Source organism: Hypomesus transpacificus, chromosome 14 (assembly GCF_021917145.1).
Source record: "Hypomesus transpacificus isolate Combined female chromosome 14, fHypTra1, whole genome shotgun sequence".
In the NCBI taxonomy this organism is placed as follows: Eukaryota; Metazoa; Chordata; class Actinopteri; order Osmeriformes; family Osmeridae; genus Hypomesus; species Hypomesus transpacificus.
Genome location: NC_061073.1, coordinates 7156505 through 7171450, shown reverse-complemented (window position 1 = coordinate 7171450; position 14946 = coordinate 7156505). Strand labels below are relative to the sequence as shown.

The 14946-nt window shown below is 42.1% G+C and overlaps 1 protein-coding gene across 1 annotated transcript in view; it reads left to right on the top strand.

The window, feature by feature from the left end:
* The window catches only part of klf13 (Kruppel-like factor 13), a 32378-nt gene extending 17746 nt beyond the window's left edge, over positions 1-14632 (top strand). Inside the window, exon 2 of the mRNA XM_047033306.1 lies at positions 9948-14632. Coding sequence (XP_046889262.1) covers positions 9948-10264 — 317 coding nt within the window. The 3' untranslated portion in view covers positions 10265-14632. The remainder of the gene's footprint in view (positions 1-9947) is intronic.
* Positions 14633-14946: the final 314 nt, after the last annotated feature.

Here is a 14946-nt window from a genome sequence, read left to right as displayed (position 1 = left end):
GTTAGCAGGTGGTACTGTTTGAATCGGGATTCCATTTGAAATACTGCCGTTTACAACCTTATTCGAATACCTTCTAGATGGGTGAGCGGTTAGGGAATCAGGCTATTAATCAGAAGGTTGCCAGTTCGATTCCCGGAAGCGCAAAAAATGAAGCTACTTGCCTCGGGGTATGTCCCTGTACTCACTGTAACTTACTGTAAGTCACTAGATAAGATCGTCTAGTAAATGACTAAATGTAAATATCACCATATACCAGGGCTCTCGTATATGTACACATGCATTGTACAATATATCTTTCCATATATTTAAAATATATTCTACCATATATGAAGCCTACATTTGACACTATATCTTTACATATATCCCATACATTTTCCCATATAAAGCGGCATAGATTATGGTGGTTATTTATGAATACATAATTGCATATAATTTGGGATATATAACCCCATATATTGTATATTCATGTTCCATATATTGCAATATATGGAAAACGGCAATCATTGCTGTATTCTGCAATATATTGCAATATATTACATGAATATACATTACAGTTTATAATATATTAGTAATATATTTATCATCAATATATTATCCCATGTATTTCCATATATAATATATTGGTCAATGTAATGGAAAATAACATATTACAATATATTAAAATGTATTTCAAATCATATATTGGTAAATACATTTTCTTTCCGTAAGGGAGGTCAATTGTAGAGAAGACCTTGTAGCACCTTGTAGGTTGGACAGCAGTTCATCCATATGGGGCAATGGGAAGGCATCCACAATGACTGCTTTATTGGGTTCGCGCTTGTCAACACACATGCACATTTTTCCTGACTTTTTCTGAATGACAACAATTGGTGACACCCATGCTGAAGCATCAATGTGCTCAATTATGCCCGCTGCTTGCAGGTGATTCAGTTCCTCTATCACGGCACTTCGAACAGACAATGGCAGGCGACGTAGCTTTTGGCGTACTGGTGTAACGGTGTCATACATTTTCACCAAGTGAACAAAGTTCTTTACACAGCCAAAAGTAGGTGTAGGTGTAGCGGCGCATTCCAGCACCAGAGCAGGAGACGTAGAGGCATCAGGAGGCAGGACCCTGTTGTGCGCTATGCAAAGCTGTAGTGCTGTCATGAGTCTCTCCCCAGCAGTGGAGTCCCAGTGTTCACAATGTAGAGTGTGCATGGAGCTGTGCGGCCATGTAGTGACACATTCGCGGACAAACAGCCAAGAACAGGGATGTGCGTTTTAGAATAGGACACAAGCCTGACCTAGGACTGAGTCAGCTGAACGTGGTTGAAATGGCGCATGTAGAGGCTTTGGGACAGGATGGATACAGAAGACCCAGTGTCGACGACTAAGTCCACTGTACATGGTTGTGAGTGATGGGCGGTAATTTCCACTGTGCATGTAATTTGTAAAACGTATCATTTCGTTTTCACGATCACCAAAATCACAAGTTGACACAAGATCACATAAAGCAGCAACATTCTGTAAAATTGACTCGTGGGGAGCTTGAGAACGCTTACGAAAAGCATGACGCTCCGCCACTGTATTAGTCTTCGGATTAAAGTGTGCTTTCAATGCATTAACGGCTGTATCACAAGTGGTACCCGTGTTAGGAAGATTGTAGAAGATTCTTTGTCCCTCCGTACCGAGGCAGTGTAGGAGAACAGCTCTTCTCCTGGCAACTGGCCAAGCATCTCCGGTCGCGTCGATAACGACCAGGTAGTTTTGAAAGATTTGAATCCAAGTTTTAAACGGCACAGCAGGCTCACCGTAGCCTGGCTGCCAGCCCAACTTCTCCCCGCCCAAAAAAAAATTTGTTCGGGAAGTTGGGTCTGGAGGGTCTCGTATTGGGGACCAACTACAGAAAACCAGAATCTGGGCGAACCAATTAAATTGCCGGGCGGGCTTTATAGGATGATGGACAGATGATCGACAGTAACGTAATCACCCACGTCACAAAACAGCGTTTAAGTTGAATTCGTTTTGAACAAACATGGCTACCGCTGGAGATCTGGGATGTTATGATTCTGCCATCGAGTCTGTTTTAGAAGACATCGACAGCGCATTAATTTTGAAAGAGGAACAGAGAGACGCAATCAAGGCATTTGTCAATGGAAAATATGTTTTTGCCGTCCTTCCTACGGGATTCGGTAAAAGTTTAATTTATCAGCTGGCCCCGATGGAGTTGTAATCCTAAACGGAGAACTTGTTCGTATATGCATTGCCCTTTATTGTTTCGCTCAAAAAGGTTAACCGTGTGAACAAGTACTCTCCCTACCCTTAAATTAATTTTACAACACCGGCAAAAATCGTTTGTATTCATTCTTCAAGCATACTTCAAGTCTGCTTGTAGTTTAGTTATGTTGACAACAACTATGCGGTGCTTAACATACGTCACATACTCTGTTGCTCTGATTGGTTGTAGATCTATCCAATCGAGCGAAGAGGCATTTGTTTTCCAGGCTCGTTTGAAACACGCCCTGTAGTCAAAGCCCAACGGAGAGTTCTCAGACTCATATTCTGAATAGAATTATGAGTATGACAACGTCAGGCTAGGCTCACCGGGGCACGGGAGAAAAAAACTTGGGAAAGTAAAATAAATCTCGTTGCCAATTTACTTATGTTCTAATATTTGGAAAATGACGGAGTAGGCAGAGCTTAACCAACAGGTACTTTACTCAGGGCAGTCTTGATGTGTCGTTCGTGAACGATTCCTTCATTTTGAACGAATCCTTACAAGGACTTGGGAGTAACGAGTCCTCTCAAAGAGTGATTCGTTCATTTTCTCGTGGCCGCGCATCGGGACTGTTGCATAGGCTTGTCCAAGTAGGCTTGTCCTGACAGGGAGTCAGGTGGCTGAGCGGTGGGGAATCGGGCTAGTAATTTAAAGGTCGCCGGTTCAATTCCCGGCTGAGCCAAATGACGTTGTGTCCTTGGGAAAGGCACTTCACCCTACTTGCCTCGGGGGAATGTCCCTGTACTTACTGTAAGTCGCTCTGGATAAGAGCGTCTGCTAAATGACTAAATGTAAATGTTGGTAAACAGAAATGATTCTTGCATTTCCCAAATCGGTCTTCGGGTACAAGTCTTGTATTATTTTCCTCATTCAAAGTCGCATGGCATTATACACTTTGGAAATATTGTGATCTCTGATTTGCCTTAGGGTTAGGGGTAGTCACACCTTACAAAGACCCAACTTATGGCTATGCAGGCATAATAAAACTGAATAATATCAATTCATCAATAAAACAATAAACATAATGAATAGATAGGCATATTTCTCTCCTGGACATAACCAAAGGTTATGTGCTCATGAGATTAATATTGCAAGGTATAGATCAAACATCGTTTATTATATTCAGAACATTTTAAACCGTATACAAATAATAGAGTAAACATTTTCTTTAATTGTTGTTAACTGATCAGTGGTTTAAGGACAGACCTCTTCATTTGCTAGTGGCCTATGGCTGAGAAAGCAACAGGAATGTTATCTGTCTTGCCTTGAGATGCTGGTATCTGTTAATGGAACAGGTCATTGTTGTAGATTCTTGGATCTACTGCTGCTCACGTCAAACACTAACATCATCTCCAAATTTCACCAGATTCTTTCAGATTCCCAACCCATTTTCATCTCTGGGCAAACTCAGATTCATAGGACAAACATTCACAAGAAGGATCGAAAGAGGGAGAAAGAGAGAAAAAGAACCCAGGATAAGCATTATATTTACTGACCCAGTGGCCCCAAAGAGAACAGTTGTATAACATGAGCACCTGTGACATAATCTCATCGTCCCAGAGGGGAGACACGAGTGCTAGTGCTTAGGGAAGCAGGCATGATGTAACTCACTCTCCGGCTAACTGGGTCACTGTGTTCGTTAGAGGAAAGTGTCCTAATTACTCCCCCACCACACTCCATCCCTGCTCTCGCCCATTCTCAGAAAGACAGGCCACGCGCCACCCTGCAGCTTGATATACCGACCATCCAATCACAGTGTCCGGCGTTACAGATGCCACGTTGCTGTGGCGGGATGGCTCTGGAACTGAAATCAAAGGGATGCAGGGAGTGGCTGACAAGATTAACTTTTTCATGGAGATGTGGTCTGACTGATGCTGAATGCTAGAGTGTGTGATACTATCACACTGTTGAGGGGCAGCCTCTACCTTTGTCTACCCTCGAGAACAAAGTGTTCGTTTTCCAAGCCTCCCTTTTGCTTCCTCTTATTGGATGGATGGCACTAAACAGAGACCCCTTGCCTGGTGTTATAAAAGCGTTGTGTCTTCATGCTCTGCAATTGAATGTTAGGGCTTTCATTACATTTCTTAAGAAAACAACACACACTCTTATGTGGTGGGGGTGGGGCAGAGTTCTTCTCCTACTTCAGATCAGTGCAATTCTAACTGTAGTCAGTCCTCAGTGGACTGCTGTTGGTTTCCTGAAGTGTTATGTTGGACCAACTGGCTACTGGGGTGTGGACCCAAATGCACGACTCCACTGAAGGTCAAGTTGACTGTTTTATTGAATTGAGGTGAAGGAGAGCGAAGGAGATCCGGTGGGGCAGGCAGGTGTGGCAGGCAGGCTGATGAACCGGAGGATGTGGTCTGTAGCAGGCAGAGAGGAAACAAGGTTTTAGGATGGACTAGATATAGTACCATATACTAGGAGCCTATACTACCTTCTGGACGAAGCGTTGAACTGGCGATGAGTGACGGGAAAACCGGGGTTGAAATACTGTGGTGCTGATGAGGGGATGGGTTGCAGGTGTGTCAATTACACAGGAGGAATGGAGTATGGCATGAAACCTGGAGCCGGCACATGGGTAAAACAGAAATCCCGGCCCGGATTAGGCCGGGGACATAACATGAAGCTTCTACTATGTCTGCACAGTGCCGGTCCTAGCACATTCGGCACCCTATGCGAGATGTATGAACAGCCACCCCCCCCAACCGCAACACGGATATGTGACTTGGCGCCCTCTGCTGGTGGTGCGGGACGGTTAATTAATGGATGAACTTCGGAATTTGCCGCCCCCTTGTCGCCTATGACTAGGACCGGCCCTGTGTATGCATTACTGTTGTGGAGTTGCAGAGACTGAGTTTCTCAGCTCTGTAGTGCACAGTGAAATATAGATGTTGTTGGATCTTTTACACTGCAGCTTGCAGAGCACAGCTCTACATTTCAGCCCATAACTCACTTTGTATTGTCCTGTCCAGCCACCCAAGCTGTTTCTCTTCTTAATAAGACACCAAATCAGACACTGCTAAGAGAAGGCCTACATAGTAGATGGGCACCACAAGTGCCGGTAAAACTGATCTTCCCTCTGTATCTTTAGGAACTACAAGCTAATCTTAGATTTAGGCCGAATCCCAATACTCTGTCTTACCCCTACCCCTTACCCCTAGCCTAGCCCTTAGTTTACCCCTAGCCCTTATGTCTCGAAACTGATGGGTAAGGGCTACATAGCTAGGAACTGAGAAAATGAGGCACCACTTGGTTACGGTTACGTATATTGATGTCTCTAAAGTAAGTAGTGTCATGCACTGATATCAAACGAAATTCATGTAAAATTCGCTGCTAATGGAGTTTAATTAAAACTGTAGACCAACCCTAACCCTGTCCATTAATGGCTCATCAGAGAAATGCGGGACTGTTGAACAAATCAGCAATGTAACGTTAGCGTAGCAAACTAGCGATTGAAAAAAACGTTTCAATTAAGAACATTGTAAATACATATGTATTGGACTATGTAGAAAACAAAACAAGACTGTCATAATTGTTTAAATTTTTTTTAAGCCAAAAATATTACATTTATGGGACACTTGATGATCTGTCCGCCATTGTTGCAGGTAGCGCAGTATTTACATACCCCTAGGTTTCAAGTAAGCTCCCGAGCTTACTTGGTTTTAGGGGGTGTATACCCCTTCGTCTTAGCCCTACCCCTCGATCAAAAAGAGAATTGGGACACAACTTACTCTCACGGGAACGCGCAAAACTAAGGGCCAGGGGTAAGGGGTAGGGGTAAGACAGAGTATAGGGATTCGGCCTATTTCAGTCTATTTTTGTATATATGCTCAAAGGAGGTTCAATCCAGGATGTTTAAAAAAGGTTAAAAAGCATGCCCTTTTTGTTTGTATATGTGCATTGTATCTGTGTATGAAAAAGACGGCTTGAGAATGTCTTTTTCTTTGTGTATTTGTTCTACTGTGAGAAGGGAACAGGGCATGGGAGGGTGTGTGTTTCATTTGAAACTGCTGTACTATAGGGTGAGAGAGTTTTTTTTTAATGAGTTTGCAGGCATGTGTGAGATGTGCGTACGTGTGTGTCAATGCCCATGTGTGCACGTAGCGTGTATGCACCCCGTCCTGGGAGGAAGGGAGGAGAGGTGGGCTGGGTGCTGTTGGGCTCAGATGAGTCTGTCTGGAGATGAGGTGAGATGCCTCATCTCCAGACAGCCTGAGCCCAGGATGCAGACTAGAGCTGTCTAGACTTGCCATGTCTGGAGTCTGTCTGCTTTGGTAACCAGGAGGGGAAAGGGAATCCCCCCTACTGATCGCAGAGTTGCTGTTTTGTTTATGTAGTACTGGCATCAGGTACTAAGAGTATTTGAAGTTACCCATAGGTAAACCACAAAGAAAAGGCAGCAGTTTGGCAGACTTTGCCCACATGTGCAACTGTACTCCGTCATCCCAGTTACTGTATAAGCTTCTAGCTCTCCTTTCCGTTTATTTAAAAAAAATGTTTCCGACATTCTCTGTTAGGCAGATATGATCCTATCCCAAAAGGAACATTATAAAAGCCATACTTCCTGTATCATCAGTAAATGGCACTGCTGTAGAGTCAAAGTGCAGCAAATACTGCCTTAACGTTGGTAAAATTAGAATGCTGGGTTAACTATTGTCAGGCAGAAAATTACTGAGACAGAACTAAAGGGAATACTGTATTAACTGTATTGGCCATTGAATGCAGTATACTGGATTTAGACTCGATCCACATGAAAATCTTAAGAAACCACACTAAGATATATAGGACCATCTGGCTTTGGATACATTTGTGTCAAAGCCTACTTTTATTTCCCATGGAGGGGGAAGGGTATAATTTCCTAAGTGTAGAGTCACAGATAGTTACATGTTGGAACATGGGCAGGGGAACTATTAGCATCTGGAGTGTAGCTAATTAAACTGTGTCTGGTTCCTAACTTCAAAATCAGTGTTTTGGGCAAAAACCCCAAACCCCAAAAAGATTCAGTTGAGGCCCTTTGAGTCACTTTCCCAACACATAATTTGTGTTTGTGTTGCGTTGATGTGTGTGACAGATTCCTCAGACAACATGTCTTCCACTTAATTGCATCTGAAAAAAGGCACTTTGTTCAAGCCATCATTTTGAAAGCACGGTAGCTTAGTTTGATGATGGTGAGCCAAGATAAGGAAGACAGATGGTTTTGAGCTAGTGACATGTAAAATGGCTAATTTCTCCCACAATGTGAATTGAAGCGTTCATGTAACAGATTAAGTTATTGGACTTTATGTATAAATATGCACCCTTATTATAATTCCCCAAGGTCTGTAGCAGGAGCGTAGCCACGGGTAGGCCTGGGTAGGCACAGGCCTACCCAATTTGTTCTAAGGCCTACCCAAAAAATAAAATATCTCCAAAGAAATTGTGCACCGGGTTCACATCGGCAGTGGCGCCTTTTGCACGGGCTTACATCCGTATTCGCGTTGTCATTACTCTGCTCTACAGTGGCATCCGGTGGTGGATGTGGAGGGAGGCCCCTCTCCCCTCTCCCTTATCTAAACAAAATGTAATAAAATGTAACAAAAACTATAGAGGGTAGAGTGTGCTTGCTTGCGTCAGTTGCAAATGGGTCAATTTATGAAACAAGCTGAACCCCCTTTGAGACAAGCTATTTTAACAACGTTGTCATCACTGACAGTATTTTTCAGATGGAATCGCGATTTAAACAGTGGCTACCATATACTAACTGAAAATATGCCCCTTAACATGACTTTTTGGCCTCAGTCAGTCTAGAGCCCTGATTGGAGAAGCTGAATTGTGCTACGAGCAAGCTAGCCTAGTTGCTGTTGCTAACCAAATTACACTGAGGGGATTGTTTGAATGCGCCGGAAATGTAAAACAATTATTTTGACATACATTTTAGGCTGTGGCATTAAAGACAGTGACGCACCACACAAGCTTGAGTTTAAATACATTATTTAATGTTACATTACGTACTGTACATGCAAGTCTTGAATTGCTTAAATGTGTAAAGATACAGTACACCCTGGCACAATACCATACTTGCTGTGCAGCAATGCACGTTGTATCCATGTGTCGTTGCTAACGTGTGCTGACGTGTGACGTAGGCTAGCACAGTTCCCTTCGTTGACACAAGGCACTTTTTGCCTGAATTTTTGCCTAAACCATGCAACGGAACATAAACATAAATAAAAATAAAAGCAATTCAATCGCAACCAAGACGAAACTTTTAACATTTGTGAGTAGCGGGCGGGGGCCTCAAAAAATATAAATAAAAGTCCATAGCCCAGGGGCCTCAAGTGCTATTAAGACGCCCCTGCACATGTCAAACTAAATGAGTAAAGAAAAACTGAAAAGATGCCTCTCCGTATTTTTCTAGGCCTACCCAAAAGTATTTTTCTGGCTACGCCCCTGGTCTGCAAGCATGGGCGTCAGCAGCATTTTGAGAGCGGGGACACACATTTTGCTGGGGGGTCTGGAGGTTTGTCTTCCAGATTCTTTTAAAAGATGTAGATGCAATTTCCTGCATTCTGGTGCATTTACCACAACTATTTACCATAGTTGTTATACATACTGAGGGGCCAGAAATATTTTGTCAACTAAACTTCCCAATAAGCAATTGGACATCTTCAATTACCTGTCACCTTTCAGCACTCACCTCAGCAACAGAGCTGTCTCCACTGCCCCTGCATGCTGCCCCTGCCTCTGACTCACTCTCAACCACCTATATTAGGAGACACGGAGATACATTAAGCATTCTTTCATTTTGATAATTGAAATGAGCTTAATTTAGATAGTTCATATGAAGATTTCTGAGATATAAATCATGTTATCGGCATATCCAATTCACAAATGGTATAGGTTTAGTAGCCTAATAATTATGTAGGCTACATAAAAAATTCATTTTGGCAGGTTTCGCGGGTGTCGCGAGCAGATTTGCGTCCGTCACTTCCGCCAAGTGTTTAACGTAAGTGTTCCATTTCAGACAGCACTTATCAGCGACGGAGTGCACTGATAGTGTTTATATATATCTATGGTCGTAGCTACGCCTGGTTTTAATGTCCTTGTGAAAATGCGAAAGCGTCGATCTTTGCCAAGCAACACATTTAAGAGGCTAACATAACCAGGCGTAGCTACGACCGTGGTCTGTCAAGCTTGGTGCACTTGGTGTAAATTCAAATCACAAAGTCGGACGTAGCTAACACCGACGTAGGAGTTTTTTTTACGCCCAGCTGGTGCACTTGTTGATAACTTGGCTATCTGTTTGCAAGAGATAGAGAAGGTCAAAAAACTGCACAGTCTTGTTCAACTGGCTTGGTCTAGTCTCTGATAATTACTGTTAGCAATGCCCGTGTTCATGAATTGTCAGCTCCTTAACACCCTCCATGGAAAACTTCATTCTGCTGTAAGCAGTCATTAAAGCTAGACTGTGTGGCATTTTGTCTACCGGTTTTATGATCCATTGAAGGAAAAACATATTCAACTGTTATTGTTTGGCATGTAGCAGAGAAGTGTGGTTTCTTTCAGCTCCTTTTAGGTCAATTAGTCTTTCACAGTTATAAGTAAATGGTCGACCCTCTAATCTGTTCAAATATACCATATTGATATATTCCTTTATTAGTGATGAGTAAATACTGACAGCTGATTCTCCTTTCCTCCTGTGTTGTAGGTGAGCGTCCTTTCCCCTGCACCTGGCCAGACTGCAGCAAGAAGTTTGCCCGTTCGGATGAACTGGCACGCCACTACCGCACGCATACGGGGGAAAAGAAATTTGGCTGCCCACTCTGCGACAAGCGCTTCATGCGCAGTGACCATTTGATGAAACATGCTCGCCGTCACACGAATTTCCAGCCTGGCATGCTGAAAAGGTCTCATGGAGGGGCTGGTAGCAGCGCCATGCGTCCTGGATCGCTTAGCGACTACAGCCGCTCCAATGCCTCCAGCCCCACCCTCAGTCCCACCCTCAGCCCAGCCAACTCGCCTTAAACCCAGACGCACTTTCCGCCTCCTGCTCCCGAGACCTTCTTCTCCTCATAGCACCCGTGTTGCACAGTCGTTAACAATGCCCCTTTGCTAATCCCGCTCTTGCTGTGGTGTACCAAAATGTACATAGCTGCTTGTTGTAGTGCAATTCCTTGTTTTATCCTAAGGTAATGCCTTTCCCAGATGGCAATATTCACATCCTGTACAATATGTCTGTATTTTTCTAGCTACTGTCCATGGCAAGTTGTCCCTTGTGTTGTATTTCTCTTTTTCATCTAAGGTTTAGAAGAACAGAAATGTAAAAAACAGACTGACAAGTCGATTGAATCATTTTAGAAGAAACGGGTGATGGGAAGAGGTATACACATACACCTCAGGACTCAAGATAGTTGCTTTTTCTAAGTACTCACCTTGACTGCACAATACAAGCATCACTTTACTCTGAAATTCAACAGAGGTTGAATTTTGCGCCCTGCTCAGGGATGGCCTCGTTAGCTTGCAAGAATGAACACGATGAAGAGAAACATACATTAAGCAGCCTTACACTCAACAAGATTTGCACTCTTTCCTTTAGTTATTCACCTTTAGGAGAACTAGGTTCAGTCTCAAAGTCATTATAACTGTGTGTTTCTTGCCTTTCTGTAGAAAGATATAGTTAAAATGGTGAGGATGGAACTCAGATGAAATTGTGTTGTGAGAATGGAAAAGACGTGTGCTTAATATCTCCTGCAAACAAGAATATCCCCTGGTTCTTTAGCTCTGTGTTCTGCCTTTTGAACTGATTTGATTTCTAAAGGTTCAAATCAAATGGACAAATGTCATGCATAATTGATGTCAACCAGCAATGAGAAGATAACAGTGAGTGCTGGAACACTCACATTCAAAAATACATCTACGCCTCCCTCCTACACACACACACACAAATGAGAAAATCTAGTTTCAAAGCAACTGTTTCTTTAAAAAGCACTGTGCAGTGATCAACACTAATATTTCACGCAATAATACAGAGAAAGGGACTCATACTGCACATGAAAGGAATTGCAGCCCTTACACAAGCGCATGGAGAAATCACTAGAGACAGGAGTGAAAGAGGGTTATATTCTCAGCCAGTCTTTACTAGGCCTAAGCGTGGCTGTTGGCAATCTCTCAGGTAGAACCAGACACCCTGCCCACTTCCCCTCTTACCACTGCCTGGTGTTTGCCCCTCCACAGAGGAAACGTCTGCATCCCACAAGCAGCTATTCATAGCCCACAGGAGAAGTGGCAAAATGCCATTCCTTTGGAGTCCTCCTTGCCTGGCTGGCTCTACCTGCCTATCAGTTGAGGCAGAGAAAGTGAGAACAGCGCAGAGCCCACAGCACTCAAACCACAAGGAGGCCCCTAACCTGACCACCAGCGGATAAATGTAGGCCAGGATGTTACAGAGCATGCCGGGTCAGGTCAAAGCAGGGATGGGTTTTGGCCAGTGAGGAACACCAGATCAGTATTACAAAACGGCAGCTGTAAGAGGCAAAAGGCTGGCCAGGTTCAGAGGTCCCCTGATAAAGAGAGAAGGTTTGTCACAGGCTTATCAGTCCAACAGATGAGACAGTCAGAATGCCCATCTCCTGTAGAAGGAGAAAAAGAGCTGAGAAAATAATATGACCTAAACATTATCCAGCTTTATCCTGAGCATAGAGTACTTCCCAAAACACTGTGAGGAGACATATTTGAAGTGCACACAGACCAAATACAACGCTTCTGTAACTGTAGAGCTTTGAAACAGTTGCTTTCAAACTTTACTCTGAACCAGTGCAACCAAAATGACAGCATAGCAGACATGATTAAGTGCTCTGATGTTCCTTGAGAAAGCTGACTTGTGTTCACAGGCACAGACATGCATCCCTAATTCAGGATAAAGGCACTGTTGATCTTCCTGAAAAAGGTTAACAATGTCCAAACTCTGTCAGTCCATGTACTACACATGTTCTTTTGATGCTGAATCACCAGGGTATAGAATGATCTCATCCTACTCCCTTTAACGTGCCTAGAATTCTACTCATCTCTCATGTGACCATTCAAAATGCAGTACCCTTGTCCTATATCCCCCATCCCTTTGTCATATATGCTCCCTAAGCCCTTATTTTCTCTGCAAATTAGACCTAGCAGACTGGTAGCCAGACTGGTATATGGGTATAACGTTTTTCAGCCAAAGAAGCAAGTGTAGGACTCTGAACAGCAGCCCTTGTCCCTGGGTGTCCCTATTCTGTCACTCCAGTCTCTGAAGAAAGGCACACATAATATCCCGTTCTATATCATCCTTCAGAAAGAAAACATCCCTTATTTAGATCAAATTAATGGGTATGTTCAATGGGCCACTCACTTGAAGATTAATCTAAATAGTTTCCAAGCTGCAAGATGACACTTTGAATGCCATTGTTCTACTGCAAGCTCCCATTGAAATACTATGTGAGCAGGCATGTCTCATTCTAGTTATCTGTCTCAGTTCCAAATCCATTGTGCAAGTTTCTGCATATTTTTCCCATCACACAATTTTTTTTTACCTGCTATTTAATTACCTTGGTTTGTAGCACAATTATTTCAATATATTGAATTCCTGTGATGCATTTTAAAGTGAACATTTTACTGTTGTCTAGAAGGTCTTAAATTATAATGTACAGCACATACAGAGAAAGAAACAAATCCTATTGTTATGAGACTGTCACTTCCTTGTCGAACAGGGTACATGAATCATTTCTTAATCCTAATCTGCACATTTACCTCAGGGTCAAAGTCAGCAGGGCAAATTTGGACTGTTTGCCTATTTTAAACAGTTATTAATCAGTGCACGGATACAGCATCTATCAGCCTTTCTGGTGCTCTTGAGTGTTTAATCATCACTGCTGGTCAGTGGTTAACAAACACTGGTGACACAAAGACCTCAGAGCAGACCAAGCCCTTTCCTGTTTGCTTGTACCTTCGGTACCTACAAAACCCAGTCTGTCTAAAAGACACTGGTGCAATGGAGATGTTCCCTGTGGAACGCCCCTTTGAAATACCTTCCGTCCTATAGTGTCAATGGATTTATACAGAGCTCCTATTATACTGAGATCAAATACAAGATGGTGGTAAATCCCGTCTGTCCATCTTTGCGCATTATCATTGACATGCACAGGCAACTGTAGATTTATGGACGTTGTGTTTTAGACAAGTTTCTTTTGTTTTCACTGTACTAAAACTACTTGAAATGAAATATGAGAGGCCATCGAACACATACATGTCCAGTTTTACTGTACTTGCTTTGTCAACAGAACAACATTCATATTCATTCTACAGAATTAGGTTTATAGACCACGGGTGTAGCCAGAAATATATTTTTGGGTAGGCCTAGAACAAAACGGATAGGCATCTTTTCATTTTTTTTTTTTTTACTTATTTACTTTGCGATGTGCACCCGGTGCATAATTCTTCGGAGATATTTTCGTTTCGTTTCTGTATTTTGTTGTATTTTCCTTTTTTTTGTTCAAGTTTCATTTAAATATTATTTTAACCATTGATTTGAGAGTGTCACGGCATTATGTTATTGTAGCTCTTTTGCTATGCTGTCAGTTTTTTTCCTTACTTTTCATACAAGGCACCCTTTTTTCAAATACACTGAATGCTCCATGATGGTATCTGGACGAAGTGTTTTACTTGTCCTAGGATATATAGAAAAGAGGAGTAAGGGGAGGGGTTGGCAAAGCAGGGCCTGAAGATAAAAAAGGGAAATCTTTCGACCTCTAAATCATCTTAGAGAAGTGTGGAAGTAATGTTCTCATATTTACTGTACTTAAAAGTGTTTCATAACCATCGAGACCACAACATTGTGAGTTAGTCATGTAGTTGTTTGTCATTTTAATTTCAATATCTGTGATGCTTGATGTTTTATTTAGTTTATCCAAAATGCATACCTGTCTTTAAAAGATGAGTTACTCTAGCCTAAGAAGTAATTTGACTACATATCTTTTTCATTCATCCAATGAATTGGCTAATGTTAACTCCTTTAACTTAATTGTTGGTTTATTTGTCTTTGTAAACTAACGCTTCATTTTAACTTATCTACAACAGAGGATTTGTGTATTTTGTGGGGTAGCCTATGTACAGAATACAATATTTAAAAAAAATCATACATCAGACATAAACTCAATCACCTGTTGGACGGTGTCATGACTCATGATCGGTGCTTGATCACAAGTTAAACCATGATAGATGCTACTGTATGCCAAATGCATAGTGGTAATTCCATGAAAGTGCTATACAACTTCAAGGATGCAAAATACAAACTAAAATGACTTAGTGTACAGTTTTGTAAGTGTGATGTTTTTATGTTTGTACAGGATTGGATGAAACGACTTTGTGTATTAGATATTAAGTGTTAAGATATTCCTTGTCCGCTTATTGTCAACATTATTTGCATTATATGTACACATGCATTCATTTGTTATTATTTTTACTGTATTATACAGGAACAATGTAAAATAGTTTGTTACTGGTATTTCTAACATAACCAATCTTTATTACAAATGAATGCCCGACCATTCCAAAGGATTGCAATTGGATTTGTTATAAATGTGCTGCTTGCGTCAAACCAATGCACCAATGCTTCATGTTTTTGTATTGTTTTTGTTCTGAGGTTTGTGCTTGAACAGTGAGGGAGACCTGCTCAG